The sequence below is a fragment of the Accipiter gentilis genome, chromosome 5 (genome assembly GCF_929443795.1).
Source record: "Accipiter gentilis chromosome 5, bAccGen1.1, whole genome shotgun sequence".
Classification (NCBI taxonomy): domain Eukaryota; kingdom Metazoa; phylum Chordata; class Aves; order Accipitriformes; family Accipitridae; genus Astur; species Astur gentilis.
In genome coordinates, this window is record NC_064884.1 from 45,569,734 (window position 1) to 45,586,468 (window position 16,735).

The window sequence follows — 16,735 nt, forward strand, 5'->3', positions numbered from 1 at the left end:
TCACTTAAGTCTTAGGTTCTGGATTTTCAGAGGCAGCCAGACTCAGTTCCCACAGAAAAGCACCAACCTAGGGACTGGCATTGCTTCTTTTGAAATAGCAAACAGCAAGTCTGCAGGCTGGTAAGCCCAAGTTCTGGAGTGAGACAAAACTAAGTAGAACTTGGTATTTTCAGTTACAGCGATCAAGAACCTTATTAGTTTTCTTCTCCCTTCTGCCTGTTTGTCTCTCCCCTTCCTGCCTCTCCGCTAGACCCCAGATGCAGGGCTGGAACTTGCTAACAGTTCAGCTCCTCCTTTGCAAGCACCCAGTCTCAGATGGATGGGCACCAGTCTCTAGCCAGTCCAGTAACTGGTAAAGCTACTCCTCAAACAGGACTGGGAGAGGACAGCCCTGCAGCCCCGAAAGGCCTTGCCCTCTTCCGTGGAAAAGGAAGAGACCGTCCAGTTACTGCATCAGACAAACCGCATGATGGTATGTACAAAGAGCCCATTCCAATTTCTTTTTTGGCATAAATATACATTTCTGGCACTGCAGAATAACTGGTTTAAAGCCCTTCTGTGCAGGGAAACTGCACTTCTTGGTTCAATTTTATAAAGAGACCAGAGGAACCATCTGGCTAGATCACCACACAAACACTCCAGCCCAATGGAAAGAATTTTTCCAGCTAGTCCTGCAAATGAGTTTAGAAACCCCGTGGGCAGGGCAAAAAGACAAACAATTCTGACAAAGTGAATGCTATCACAGTGTTCTGGGGGCTTATTCAACATTACTGAATGCTACCAAAAAGCTGTTTTTCATCAACTATTTTTAAAAGTCTTGTAAATTTACAATTGCCCTGTCTGCCCAGATGATGACGTTTCTGGGATGGAGTACATTCTGCATGGTTCTGCTTAGAGATGGCCTCTAAATGCACAATGATGGCTGAGTTGGGAAATCATAGGAAGCTTTACTTACTAAGCATGTTTGAAGGTTTAAAGTCACCAGTTCGGGACAATGTGCACCGATGTATTTCAGAGCTTCATCCTCAAGCTGCAAAGAAAAATTTAGAGACTGAAGCAACCTCTTAATACTTGAAGCAATCTTCAAATAAGGCTTTGAGAACAATAAGGCATCTGTGGTTTGTATACCTATGGGGGAGGAGGGCAACGCACTGCAGTCTCAAAATACACAGCGATAAGTGCGGGCTTTTTTTTTTACCATCTCAGGAACAGAGTTCAAAGACCCACAACACTAAGTTACTGATTTGAAGAAAAGCATGCTCAAACATGCATAATTAACAAATCAAGTAGTGAAATCAGAAATAACTTACAGGAATTAAGGAAATGCTTCACTAGTGGGGGCCTGTAAGTAACACTATTTTTATATTGCAATACTGGAACTCAGAAAAAAAAGCCTTACTTCAATGTGAGGAGCACAAACACATCCAGGTTGCTTTCTGACGATAAAAAAGCCTCCTATTCTTAAATCTATAAGAACAGATGGCAAGTAATTGATAACAAGGATGTATTGCCATCAATATTACTCACGACTCCATAAGTTACTAGAAACTCAAGCTGTTTCTATGACCTGGATTCTCAAAATAGGCTGAGATTGTTGTATCTTTAATCAAGTCATTTTTACAGCCATGTATACCCACCTCATCTATTAAAAATCCAACAGTAGTATAAATTTAGAAAAACTACTGACTATAGCCCTTACAGCTGGGCTTTCTTGTGCACACAAGGGTATTATTGCTTTGTGCACATAACCACTGTATTGTTGCTTCGCTTATCATAATAAGCTTTCAGGACTTCCTGTGTTCGTACACAGGAGAAATATGCTTTTTGCAAAACAAAACTGTATAGCTGTTTATCTACACACAGCAGACAAAAATGGCACTTATTGACTCATACTTAAGGAATCCTTACCTTCAAAAAAAACCAACCAAAAAAAACCCCAAATCCAAACCAAATAAGTGCTGTCATTGTTTGGGTACAAGGATCTAACAGATCAGATCATTTTCCAGGTCTACCTTGAGGCTCTTAAACTCTCGGGAGTCTCTGGGTCACAGGTTTCAACTCCTGTGGGGTCAGTTTTTACTCTCTTTTTTTCAAGGACAAGATTCCAAGATACACATTTGCTCCTTTCTAGCCTATGACTGCGTTAAAAAGACCCCAGCCCACTTAAGTAAATAAAATAAGAATTAGTTCCCACATTCTTTATGAAATTGCTTTGCAAGGAGCTCTTGCTCATTAAAAGAGTAATGCTCAAGGTTGATGTTCCCCACACCCCAGTTCCTAATTGATATAACTTAGTAAAGTCGTAATACAGGGAATTATTTAATATATTAAACTTTTCAATGATTCACCAGGTAAGACAGTAAAGATAGATTAAAGGAATTTAGTCTAAATAACAAAAAGCATAACAAGGGGGCAAAAAAAGCCCTTTTCAGCTGTAAGAGTTAGTGCACCATTTATATATTCCAAAGTACAAGCATCACAGCCTCTGCAGCCTCTTCAAAATATACCGTTACAGCTCAAGAACTATACGATACACTTGAGGGAATAGTACTACGTTCCTGACTGGCTGCAGAAATGTCTTTTCAAGGATTCACATACATGGTGACTTTCTTTGACTAACTACAAGATCCAAACGACATGTAGAGGAAATACTATCACCAGCGCTGATGAATACTGTCATGCTTTCTAAAATTTTCTGAGTCTTCAGAAACGGATGGGTCTAGCCATGAATAACAAAGTTATCTCCTCTTTAAAAAAAGTTTGCGCAATGTGTTCCCGACAGGAAAAAAGAAGAATGATTCTACAGCTAGATATGCAATTTGTTCACTGTCCCACTATTCAAGCTGAGCTCAAAGCTATTAAAGAATTTCAGTAAAAGCAGTTAATCTCCAACAGGCAGATTGTGAGTAATTTCAGTAACATAACATTTCTGGAACTAGAAAAATCCACAATGCTTTATCCCTATACTTTCAGTTACAGCAGAAATAAGCCAGCTGTTATTATTCAATTTGAGCACTCTCCATAGAGCCGTACCTGCGTGCAGCCTTTCAGAAACAGGGCTTTGAGTCCACCACAGCCTCTCACCAGAGCCTGGATGCCATCCTTAGTCACTTGGTCGCACCAGGAGATATTCAGCTGTTCCAGCAGTGGGCATCCCTCACTTTGGAGGTGAAAGGAGAAGCGTGTGGCAACTTGGTTTTGTTTTGGAAAGAAATCCTGCTTCAAGCCAGAATCTAGGAAATTCCCATTTCTGGAACCCATGTGAGTACAGATGTACACCCGCACCCCACACACCCACGGGGAACACTTTTGTCAAACAATCTCAGGTGTGAAGAGCTCTCCAGAGGCAGTATTAGGAGCTCTAAAGCAGAGTATTAGTAGGGTGAAAGACCACTGATTCATCCCATTTTGGACACCTCCCAGTTCCTATACAAGGACAGACACTCTGGGCTTTCTGGATCTGAACACAACCAAACCACCCTCAAGGAAAGCGAAAAATAGGGTCGATTTCTGCCATGCTGCTTCAAACTTTCCAGGTGTAACTTTGCAATTGCCAGTAGGAGTAACACTCAAGTGTAATTTGTAATTAGGAAGATATACGTGCTACCATATATTTAAGATGGCTGGAATACAAATTTGACCATGTGAAATTAGAGACAAGGATGAAGACCCTCAAGGGAAGGAAAAACCAGGTTCAAAGTATTTTAATGTAGCTACAAAAATAATTTAATCATTCATTTAATCTTTCAAATCAGTGTTTTCTTCTGGTGTCTAGATTCACCCTCCAGAACTTTTTTCCCCATGATACAGCTTTCCTGTATTTTCTTTTATTCCACTGGTATATCACTTGATTTTCTTTTTCTTTTAATAGTTTGGCCTCTATTGTTACCTTTAGTGTTTTTTTTTGCCTCGTTCTCTGTCCCAATATCTTCCCACCAATGTCTGTCTGTCCCTTCCTTTTCTAGATTACTTGGCAATTCCATTTAGCAGATTTAAGCAGTTATATGTCTCCTAAGCAGTTTAAAAAGACAAATAGTCACATGCTGGTGTTCACCTTCTAGCTATGTAAACAATTGCTAAGTACACAATGGTACACTTACAGTGAAGAAGTTGACTGTTAGTAAACAAGTATTTTAAAAAGGCAAACTAAGACTTTTGCCTCCCCCAAAATGCCTCCTCCAAGACTTTAATAGAATATAATTCTTCTACTGCTAATAACCGTCAGGACAGACACAAACAAGGTCGAGGGCAGCTTTTATTGAGTCCTCCTCCTCTGTCTCAGCAAACTAGGAGGCACAACATGTGAATGTTGAGCTCTGCTGGGGAATGCCTGAATTCTAGTCACAGTTACACCTCAGCCCACGTCAGTCTCCTCCAAAGCACGAGACACATGGGGCAATGGTGGGTCACACTATCTGGAATCAGTCGGCAAAAGTCAATGTTGTTGACTCCTACCTCAGTGCTTTCAGAGACAGGTTGGTTATGGAAGTGCAGGAAGCCAAATCAAGGTGCCTGAGTTTAGAGCAGAACTTACTGAGGCTGGTACATGTACTGAAAGAGAGCATACAAGACACACTCATGCAATAGATTTATTCCGAGTCATATACATTACACATGACATACATTGTGCTATCTACCACACACACAAGCCTGGCCTTCCCTTAAAAAATAAGGGATGGAGAATGTAACATGGTACACACAGAAAAGGGGATGACAGGGCAAACAGAGAAAAGAATTTTACTCACGCATCTGTGATCTTGGTACAGCCATTTAGGTTCAATACTTCAATATTTCTGCAGTTCTGTGCAAATGTCCTTTATTAAAGGAAAGGGAAAACACAGTATTTTCCAGGCAATAGCCTTCCAGATGTTTTACAGTGTTTGTTTTAACTGTAACATATCAGATACAATTTTGTAAAATTGTCTCAAACAAAATAAAGAAGTAAATAAATAAAATAATTTATGTTGCCCCGTATCTTGCCTTGGGAATTCCCAGCCTGAAGGCAAAAGCTTGTAATTCAGTGCCAATTACTACTCAGCCTATAGCAGCAGCTGGCACTATTTTAATGAGAATTGAGAAAAATGGCTACTGTGTGAAGTTAAAAAATGATAAGTTAAAAAGGCTTATATGTTACTGCTCTCGATGTTTTAAGTTAGACACACAGGCTAAAGATCTCAGTTCCAAAGCGTTCATAAATTATTCCAATCCTCTGTGGTTGCAGAAACAGAATAATTCTTAACGTCACATTTAAGAGCAGAAAGAAGCCATACCACTACCTTAACGCATTGTCTCCCACTCCTTGACAGCCACGCAGGCTTAACTTCCGCAAGAAGCCCCCACATCTTTTAGAAATATTCTCAACTACGCGGCCCTGTCGGAGACAGAAAGGACTACATTAAAATCCAAAAGTCACCTGACGATTCAAGAAGTTGAATTCAAAATTTTGCAGATTAACAACAGTTTGTTATTCTAGGTAAAACAGTGCTAAGAAAACAAAAACGCCACGATAATAATCTAAGGCAGGGAGAGGGAGAAGTATTCAGCTTCTGAAGATGGAGAGACAAGGAACAATTACCTAAAGCCGCTCAGGCTAATGACTGAGGAATTTCCTCCAGTTCAGAGCTCCTGGACATCATTACAGACTACCAAGAAAGGCGAAAGAAGCAATGCCATTGCTACAACATGGGCAGTAAGATTTACAAAAAAGTACAGTCAATGTACTATAAATGGATATACTTAAATTTCTGTTCAAAATAGAGATGAGGCAGAACCAGCCCATGAGTTTTATTCTCACAGAAAAAGGGATTCAAACATTTGTGCTCAAGAGCTCTAGAAAAATGCTTTTTTAAATTTCAAATTTGTAATCAATGGAAGCCTCCAAAGACCCCACTACAAGCTAGCATTTACCCAGCTATTTCTCACTGTGAATGAAGTGCAAAAATCATTGAGAGAATATTTGTATCAGTGTCCAGAAATTCAAAAAACCTTCCCCTCTACTATAGTCTACGTGGCTGTTCATCACAGAACAGGAACATTGCTTGGTTCTTCCAAGTACTAGCTGGCATTTAAGACCTCTATAATGATGAAGATATTCTTCTACACTCTTTTTCCAGTCCAAAAGAAATATCAAGCATCAGGCTCAGTACAACGTAATACCACAATCAGAAAAGGGACACCAGCTTAACGAGATCTCTGCACGAGCTCCTGGTGACATCTGGCCGCTCGCTTTCAGGGGCTACGGGAGCAGCTCTATAGCCGCAGTGCACTGCCGAAGCGCTGCCCTGGCTGAAGGCTGCCAGAGGACTGAAGCTCGACCTGCACGTCCGTGTAGAAGGGCCGGAGAATCTGAAACAATCCGTGTGTTTTTGCAATTCCTCTAGCAAGCCTATGAATTCACATGCTTGAATTAGAGGATTCAAACACATTTATATAATACATGGAACTTGCATCAACTGATGGATTTACATTTCTTAAAGCAAACAACATTTAGGACATCAGAAAGTCTAGCAGGTACTTTTAGGCTAGGTACAACATATTCAAGCATTTTGTTTTAAAAGGGGAAGTCCATGCTTATGCAAGAACATGTGTTTGATGTATAGAGTGGTGTTAGAGAACAAAGAGACATTAAAACCATGGAAAAACCACTCGAGAATGAGAAAAGCCTAGCGTGTATTAGCAGCACTCCTGCCTCCCTCCCTCCTACACAGACCGACAGCAGCAAGGCTGAGACGCTCCGTCCACGTCTCCTGCTACCTCCATAGACCAGGCACCACTGATAACTTTGCTCTACCTCTATGAAAGTAAACAATTACATGGGTCCAGAACTTTCAAGGCATGGTAAGAGATAAAGTATTTATTTTGAAGAACAAAAATCACACTATTTACTTCCTTCAAGAAGTCTCAGGCCGCTTAGACCCCTGCAAGCACACAGAAGTCACAGTATCAGAGGCCTGTTCCTTTATCGGTGCACCTCAGCTGCTTAGATACACAGTTGGCAGAAAGAGATTATTTTAACTCTTTCTTCCCCAAGTAATGTGTTTATTTCCAACCAGTTCCCACAAGGTGTGAACTTTCAGTCATCATCTGGTTTACGCCTCTGTCTATAGCGAGTTAAAATGATATACTCCCTATCTCCCTCCTCCAACATGTTTTGAGGAGGATATAACATTCTGATAAGAAACTTAAGGGTGGGGTTTTTTTCTCATCCCTTTTCCTGATTAATGCAATTTTAGTTTTAAGAACAGCACAACAGCAGCATCCATTGCTATGAGTGCCAAGTAGTCCACATCTAACGGATTTAGAGCAGCTACAGTGAAGCATTTCCACAGCTGCATCTTTTCAGAACAATTCTGACCTCGTTCCCCTGAATCACCTTCGCTTACATTTCAATTTTTTATATTAGACAGGAAAGGATAGACATATTGCAGGCCATGTTTCAGAAGACATTCAGTCTTAATGGTCTAAGTCAGTGCTACATTAACGTTTCTTTGAGTGAAAGGAAAAGGAGCCTAAATTCTGCTGTACAGAAGCAGTAGTTTTCCACAAGAACATACCTATTCTACTTATTTCTGTTTTCAGAACACACACAAAATACTTTCCTTCTATTACTACCTTTAAGTCTTGATACAGATATATAATTCTGTCCATTTTCAAAAGCTGAATGGATTGCCAAGACTTTAAAGACTCCCTGAAGCTAAGAAGAACTGAAATTAATGATTTCTATCTCCAGGGAAGGTAAAAAGGGTTACACTGGGAGTATTAATCCATTCTAGGCTGTAATTACATTTTAAGAAGAAAAATGGGTTTGTATGTCACTTAATTATACCTCAATATCCCTCTGGAAATCAAACAGGTCAATTCGCTGCCAGTTACTGCCATCCAGGGCCAGAACATTCCATGCCTTTATCGGGGGAAAAAATGTAAATGTGTTGTTAATATGAAAAAAAATGCCAGTGGGGACCTAGTTACAGTTTGCTCCTTTTAGAAACAACATTCTGTCTCAGATGCAAAAGCAACAAGTAATTACAGCCAACAAGGAAAACTGTGCAGTTACCAGAATCACTTGCTTGGACAAGAGTCCCCTCACCTACATGGCACACTCTTCGCAAGTCCCCAAAACAGGCAAGCCCGTTGTGCCCCGGCCGCTTCTGCTCCCACAGGAGGTGTAGATGCTGAGCCCGGGACAGGAGACAGCAGTGGAATGCGGGCATCTTCACAGTCCTGGCTGGAATCTAATCCCCTCTGCAGCATCACCAGCTAAAACAATGCCTTTAGGGGATGCTAGCAGGACCAACACAAAGATGAAGGATACCAGGACACGGGCGAGTCCCAAAGGTGACCCTACAACCAGTATCTACACTGATAAGAGAAGTGAAGCTAGTCTGAGGGCGTGAGGACTCGGCGGTGCTGGGATGGAGGACTAGGCGGTGAGATCCCGTAAGCGACGGACGAGGCTGTCATCTTGCACACCTTCTCTCTTGCCTCCAGCAGAAAGAGGTGTTCAAGGCAGTTCCACAGCTAGGTGCATGGGGTGCTGTGTCCCACAGATGGAGAAATTCAAAGCTTTGTAAGCTGTCCAGATAAAGCATCCAGCTCTTACCTGAGAACTATGCGCCACTGCCAGGGTGACAGTGTTTACTACCTCTGACTTATGCATTTGGTTTGTTTTTTTTAAACAAACCTCGCAGGGTTCATGCTACAAATGAGAACCAGGAACTGAAAGTTAATAATTCTGCCCTTAATGAATCAAAAAGGTTGTCAACACAGTACTAAAAGTTTTAATTATATAATCAAAGTAAACATCTAGATCTCTTGATAACCATGAGTCCATCATTATGAAAGAGTGCACATATATAGGCACATTTTTAAACTACATCACCACCACAATATACTAGTTCTTGTGCAAGCCACATATAGACTTAGAACAGCCGGCAGAACTCTAAGTATTAATTGATTTTCTGCATTTTAAGTCTTATTGCTGATATTTGTTTTGAGATCTAGTTATTGCCATGAGAAAAGTAAGAGCTCCAGTGGAAAAGAAACGCATCAGGGGATGCAAGTTATAACACAGCATATTTTAATGTGTGATGTAGGGAACATTACACACAGCCTCTCTGTAACTCTGTGCAGATACTTTTGTCCTTTACAATACGTTCTCTGATGCCCTGTGAACTGTGTAAGCAGCAACAAGTGACAAAAAATGGGACTACACCTTGACATTGGGAAGTATCTTTGACAGCCCATTTTGGTCAATATTGTTCTGCTGGAACAGTGAATTTCAGCTGGAAGATCTTTCACTAGAAGACCTGTGTTACTCAGAGAACATGGGATGATAACTGTAATGCCTAGGCATCACACAGGATATTTTTAAATGCAATTAAAAATGTTTAAGCATAGTCTTTTTTTATTCTTAGGTACTCTGAATAATGAAACAAGTTCTGGTTCATGTTTGAACCCAAGATTGATCAGTTTTGTACATGTGTCACTCAGCACCAGCTCTGCCAGTACAGTGAAAACACCACTATAAACACCTTGCCCTGTAACTGACTTTCCACTCTTGCTGGGGTGATGCTTCCTCTGTGTGTCTTATTAGATACTGGCAGGATAAAGTATCTGAACAAATCTGGTAGCTCTAGATAACTGGACCTGCAGTCAGAGAAATCTTCCCAAGCGAATAATGCAAGATGGATTTTATTAGCTGAAGCTCACACAACTATGAGCTAGTTCAGGAAAAAAACAACCCTAAACAAAACAGGACACTCATTTTTCTTCCATGCTTACTTCAAATATATCCAAGTAGGAAAGTAAACCTTCATTGACCATGCAGCATCTTTATGAATCAAAATTTCTATATCTTCACCAAAAAACACAAGATGCCATTTTAGACTCATCCAAGTTTGGTATTTTCATCAGTGCAGGGCTCCTGTACAAACCCAGGCTGACTGGAGAGTTCTTGGGCAAAAAGTCAGCCACCTCCCCTTTGTAACCTGCTCAGGGCCTGGGATACCAGCAAAATGGTATTCAAGTTTTGAGTCCCCCTTCACTGGTGCCATCAGAAGTTTCTGGTATTGCAGCATTAATTCGGGACACTAAATAACAATAGTCGAGTTGCACAAAGCCCCCTGGTACAAATCCTCCCAGTTTGACATGCTAGGGAAGGCTGGAGGGAGAGGATTGTCACCCAAATCCAAATCAATTGTTAAAATCCAACAGCAAGGAAGAAGGTTCTTACCCTGGAAACTTGAGCACAACGACACAGAGTGACCACATCCAGGAAAGAGAAAATTCTGTAACAGAAATAAAAGATACCTTATTGGTTATCTACATTTAAAACAAAGAGAACATGGAAAACAAAGGAGAAAAAAAAAAGACTGGAGACAGCAAAACTTCTTTGTCATTCAGTTGAAAGCTGAACTGTGAAAAGAAGCGCAGACCTAGCAGTTAACAAACAAAAGCAAAACACAGATACTGAGCCACTGTGAAATACTAATCTCACACCTTGTAGTATTTACTGACAGTAAACTGAATGATTATTTATCAAAACAGATGCTTACAGGTATCGTATAGCTTAACAGTCAAACATTCAGTTAAGTCAGGATATGGCAAAACAGTCACACTGGGCTGTTTTGGCTCCTGTTCGACACAGGAGCATCGCTGTGCCCAGTGCCTCTCTGTTCAATAAAAACATCTTTAGCAACAGCTCTCCAAAAGTAGAAGTGTAATAATTAGCAGTTAATAGACCAAAGCAACACAACAGCCTGATTTTGGTGCATGGATTATTTCTTCTTTTTCACACAGCTGTGCTAAATATGAAGTGCTGTTAACACAGAGGTAGGAGTATTTTGCTCTGCAACACTGCAAAGCAACTTGCACAGCCAGATGATTTGTTCAGTTGTGTCAGTACAGTGTCTAGGAGAGACACATTTAGGATTAAGCCGATGTGGTCACTCTTCTGTGGTATGTCATTCCTCTGCCAGGGCACACCCAAGTCTTCAGGCCAACACCCTGGTGTTGCTGTCCTATTTACTGGGATAAAGGAATTAGACAGTAATACTTTGCAATGCTATACTGGGCTAAGACATCCATGCTTTTATCTTGGGCATATACACCCCTCTCTGTGAATAAAGGAAGTACCAAGCCCACTTAAAGCTCCCAAATCTGTACCAATATATCAATATGGTTATTTTATGGTTTATAGGTATTCAAACAATCATACGCGACAAAACAGAGGTCGTCAAGTGGACAGCAGAAATACAGTAAGGTCTCGTTCTCTTTGATAGCAATTATAAAATCATAGGATGAAATGTTTTTGCAAAGGTAATACAAGTGTTCGACTACAAGAAAACACTTGCATATATGCTTTAATATTTTAAACTTGCACCAGAAAGAGAAGGCAAATGTTATCAGATGCAAGTGTTAAAGGTATGGGGCAAGCAATTTTGTTCCAATGCTGCACACTATTTTATAAAATACTCTTGTCAGATAAAGTATGGCTGTCCAGGAGAAATTCTGAGAACAAACAAAACTCCACTGCTCCAGAAATCTCCAGACTTTCTCAAGAGAGAACAGTGTACACCCAGATTAACAATAGTTTGGATACTTGCAACACTTGAGTCATCTCTCCACAATACTGTGGGCTTGGGGGGCATATGTAAGCTTTTCTATATTCTCAGCAGACCTGCCTGTGCTGGAAGAGTCTCAGAAATGAGAAGATGTTGCTGGCAGCATGTTCTTTTTGTGTGACTTACAAACTTAACAAACACCCCGTACCAACATGTTACTGAAACTCTCATATAAAAACAAGAAAGCTGTATGATGTACTCCTCTCCCCAGATAAGTACAAGGGACACATTTCAATAAATGGCACAGATGCTGATAAAGCTGGATGAAAAGGTGTTGAGAACAATCAGCAAACATTGTGTGCATCACTGATAAACTGCACTTTGTCCTAGAGATAAACTATGAGGGGTTATCCAGGCTTTTGCTACTGACACCAAGTTTTGTATGCATGCTAATGTGTGCCATACACCTTCACAGACCCCCACATATTTGTATATTGCTATATACCCATAGCAAATTATGGGTTTTCAAATTTTAGGAGAGGACACAAGCAAGGCTCAGATGATACAATATGATACAACAATTGCATGATCAAGCTTTCTGGAACAGCAGGTTTATAAAAAGCACTTTAGAAACATCAATGTTGGTGGAAAAGGACGTTACTGACAGGATGAATGCAGACTATTATGAAAACACAGATGCCTACAGGTATCACGTAGCTTAACAGTCAAAGGCTCAGTTAAGTCAGGATATGGCAGAATAAACAGCCACATGCTCTCCTGTGTTTCTATACTGCCCAAAGATACTCACAGATTCAAGGAGTTTGGTTCAAGATACTTCTCATCTGTTCCTTACGCATCTCATCACGAGACAAAATTTGCAGTGACATGCTGAGACATACACAGTTAGAAGGGCTGGAAAAGAGCTAACATGCACTTTACTGGTACACTGTTTTGGGAACCCACTTCTGGATTTCAGCAGCATTTCCATTCTCACTGCTTACAGACAAGTCTTCCCCTTGAATTAATGTCATTTATTCATGCATGTATGTGAGCACTGAGGATTTATTTAGCACAATGTTAATGTACAACAATACAAGGAAAGCCTGAGGAAATGATAGAAGCTAGGGAAAATTCTTCCTTTTACCCTAGATTCCCATTGTAGGAGCAAAAAAATATCAACCTCCATGGGAACAGTGGTTAGGTCAAGCTTTCTATATTTTCATTAAAATTGCTTTCTCCATGGAAATCCCAGGCTATTAATAAACATCTCATCCCTCTATCAGGGCTATTAGGTCTTGGCCAAATTCTTTTCTACTTCCTGCTCCTCCCTTCCCAGTCTACCCACACAGTAAAAGGGATGTCAACGCAGCAAAACACTTGCCCCTCTCACCTCTGAGGTTAACATTGCTGAGCTTTGCCAGGAGTTCCCATGTCTAACTCAGAGACTTTGGCCCTGAAAAGCTTAAGAGCATTTTTCAGTGTTTTCCGAGCTGCTCTTGCATTTGTTCAAGAATATTGGCCAATGACTCAGCAGAATCAGACTGCAAAAATTACTCTCTGCAGCAATCACTACTCTGTTGCGCATTTTGGTCATTTCAGAATTGGCTCAAACTACAACCCTTCACATGAACTGGAGAGATTAGCAGGAACACAGTTAAAAGTCTTGCGGGCGCAATGACCCAAGCTAAGTTTTCTAATGCAGCCCTGAGGATGGTTTTTTTTCTTCTCCAAGGAGCTGCTGGGGAACATTAAAAAAGAAAAAACAAACAAACCCAAAAACCCACAAACAAGCTGCCCATGTGGCTAAGCCATGATTGAGCAGTCATCATCTTCCCACAGGAGTACAGCATGGGTCGTAAATGCTGCGTTTCTTTTCAGCAATCTGCACACTATAAAATAAAACAAAGGTGATCTCTATATGTTCACTTGAAATAACATGCATTCTTGCTGTTACCCTATGGCTCAATTAAAACTGGACTTGACAATGAGGAAACATACTGGGCTGACAGGAAATTTGGATGCAACTTAGCTACTCAACTCCAGACCCTCTCTCAGTAATAGAGGGACAATTCCTCCTGGAATTGTTCCAAAGCACCAAACCCTTAGAAAATACCTGCTGCCCCAGTCAGATTCCGTTTATCTGGTGGAAGAGAACAGAGAAGAGTAAGTAGCAGCAGGTTGAACAGTACTACTTGAATACTGGTTTTCCCGATTCTGCCTTAACAGATCAAAAGGCACATAGCTGGGATGTGTATTCTCACATCCAACACAGATGATTTCTGTGTTGCTCACAGTTGACTGCTGTACTCTTACATTGGTCTTTTTACTCTTCAGAGTTGCCAGTAAGAATATAAGCCACACCAATAACTTTATCAAACAGTGATCATTGGTGAAGGCAGACTGAGTATTCCAAATAGAATTAAAACAAGTCTGGTATTGCAGCAGATTGAATTGTTTCACTGCAAAGTAACTCCCTATATTCAGGGCTTCGCCTGAACAGTTTGGCACTGGACAATTTAGCAAAAACACACTGCAGTTAGAGCATTTTTCAGGTTTCAACCTCTTAATCCACTCAGGGTTTTCTAAGACTCCTCACTTTCCCACTGCCACTCTAATTAGATTAGGGTCAAGACTCTAATGAAATCCCTGGATGCTCTGGGCTTTGAGGTGAGCTAGCTTAGACCTTTAGCCTTCTAAAATTATCAACACCAATTTATGTCAGTGACTCACTATTCAAGTTAAATTTTGCTCTGTACTCATTTTATGCTGATGGGCTGGCCAGGAGGAGAGAAATGACAACTTTGCTGCCAACTCACAGGTTCCCCACACACTCTGTCGCCTCCTTGTCCCAAGCAGAACTCAAGATCCCAAGGAATACACCAACATGGGGCTTGAAGGTCAGATGGCAAAGCCAGTGCTGGTGACTGGATGTGCTGAAAATGGGCTAGCAGGCAACAGGAGGTGGCACGGAGTAAAAGCCGCTTACACCAGGAGAGAATTGAAAACTGCTTGACCTGCCCATGAACCAATAAGGAAAAGACAAACTCCCGCAGCCCAGGCCCCTTCCCCCTGCCAAGCATAAGCTGTTTAGCAGCCCCATGTCATGCTGAGAGTAAACCTTCTTCAGGAAACCAGCAGAGACCACCACCGCCACAGAAAATCCAGGCTTGTGGTTGGGGTTTGGCTTGTGGACAAAAAGCAACTGGCAAGCAGCCCTCAAAGAATGAATGCACCTTTTCAACAGGGCATCATTAATGCCAGCACAGGGAAACAGGGACATGATGCTTCTTCTGGGGAAATGACTACAGCCAGAGCCAACATGGACCACAAATTCACCGTTCAGAGTCACCGAGCCAGATGCTGCCCAAAGAGCTGCTGGGAACAGCAAAGGAAGGAGGATGGTGAACAGAACTCTGCTTTTTGCAGGTTTGGCTCATTTTTAACTGTGAAAAGGTATATTCATGTATAAAGATGTAAGCTCCTAGAAACTCAGCTGGCAGGAGACAAAGCTGAAGCATGTACGGCAGTATCGGGACAAGGATTTGTGAGCCATCAGCTGATCTCTACCCACATGCTGCAGGACAGCTTTGTTTAGAGTCCTGCTCTCAGGGAAATGCCAGACAAACATCACCATTACCAGCATCATGGTAGGGCAGAACGTGACAGGACAGCTGAATCAGACACGTTTAAAAGAGATATTTCTGAGGACGACCCTCCAGAGCACTTTACACCTCCACCCCATCCTCCCAGACAAAAGCATTACTGGAGTTGCACATTTCTGTATCTTGGGGTGTGACAAAGGCTGCTGTTCACCCCTTTTATATCCTCCTACTCTTTATTTTGCTCAAGTACAGCTTTCCACTTTGCAACCACATACATGAGACATCCAATGCCATCTGCAGAATGAACAAACCAGAGAACAAGACATTACACAGTAGCACTGCTTAAACACATAAGTCTTTGTCTTGCAGACAGTGACACTCATTTACGGGAGATTCCTGCAGATAAATGCATCCAAGTTTCTCTTTCAAAGGCTGCACTGTCAATCCACACTAATTAATTTTCACAGTATGCTAACAGTGAATTCCAACTCTCAAAACCATTACTTATGAACTTTAACATTTATAAACTCAGTCTCCTGATTTCTCCTAGGTTCCACACAATCCTGAACACTTCCTCTGTTCTACAGCAGGTTAGGATGATTAGTGATATCAAGACACAAAAGACAAAACACTTCCGCAGGGCAGAAGCATGCGTACTGCTGAGAAATGAGCCACTGTGGCTTGTACTGACAAAAATCCCTGCTTGGTGCAGGACCCTCCCTCCTACTTACCACAAATCCTTCTCCAATTGTCTGGTAGCGTTCCCCAACACCAGCTACCTCCTACGGACCAAGATGTGCTTATTGGTCCCACTCAGGATCATTCCACTTTGACAGATCTGCCAGAAAGCTCATCCATGCTCTAATAAATGTCCTGCTCCTTGGGAGCCCAGTAACCACACACCTCTTCCCCTGAAGTCCATGCAAAATGTCAATTAAATTCCAGCCCCTGACCTTTTTTCTCTACCAGATTCCCCGCTTTCCCTATGCCACACAAAATCCTTGCCTCACATGTCAGTGGCTGTTCACAATCTGTCCCCAGCCTACCTGTGTCTTGTCACCTTACCACAAGGGCAAATCCTATTTTTGTTGCATCTGCAGTAGCAGGACCTACTTGCTCCCATCAGAAAAAGAATCCCCCTCTCAGAAAATCCAGAGAGACATTTTTCTCAGTCTTCAAATTCCCCTTTTGCTGCAACACATCCATGCCAACGGTTCAGGGCAAGTGCTGGGTGAAGACAACTGCTGTCATCTGCAAAAAACCTGTGCTAACTCATCTAGACTAGGGCATCCTATCGTGTTTGTTACTCCATCCTGCTCTTCCCGCAGATTTCTTCTCTCTTCCACATACCGGATGCTGATTTTCACACAGCAATCTCTGTACAGCATGGACAATCATTTGCCTGTATACTAGGCTGAAAAACCAAATACCCACATTATTAGCAAGAAGGGCTCTAAAAGCCATACATCTTGCTTTTGGATGAATGATACTGGACTAAAAGAAACTGCATCAGATTACAGAGAACAGAGAAAACAGTTCAGTCGAAAGAAAAATAAAAAGGTGTCAGACTTT

General features: G+C 41.5%; 1 protein-coding gene across 6 annotated transcripts in view; it reads right to left on the bottom strand.

Moving 5' to 3' along the window:
• FBXL20 (F-box and leucine rich repeat protein 20) overlaps positions 1-16,735 on the bottom strand; it is a 43,893-nt gene that overhangs the window by 9,298 nt on the left and 17,860 nt on the right. For 4 of the 6 annotated variants that reach the window (XM_049799477.1, XM_049799482.1, XM_049799480.1 and 1 more), the window contains 7 exons: positions 10,232-10,286; positions 7,826-7,900; positions 5,277-5,371; positions 4,746-4,814; positions 4,456-4,551; positions 3,034-3,160; positions 956-1,030 (listed from right to left, as the gene is read on the bottom strand). In XM_049799477.1, coding sequence (XP_049655434.1) covers positions 956-1,030; positions 3,034-3,160; positions 4,456-4,551; positions 4,746-4,814; positions 5,277-5,371; positions 7,826-7,900; positions 10,232-10,286 — 592 coding nt within the window. The other 2 variants (XM_049799478.1, XM_049799481.1) reach the window with 2 other exon arrangements.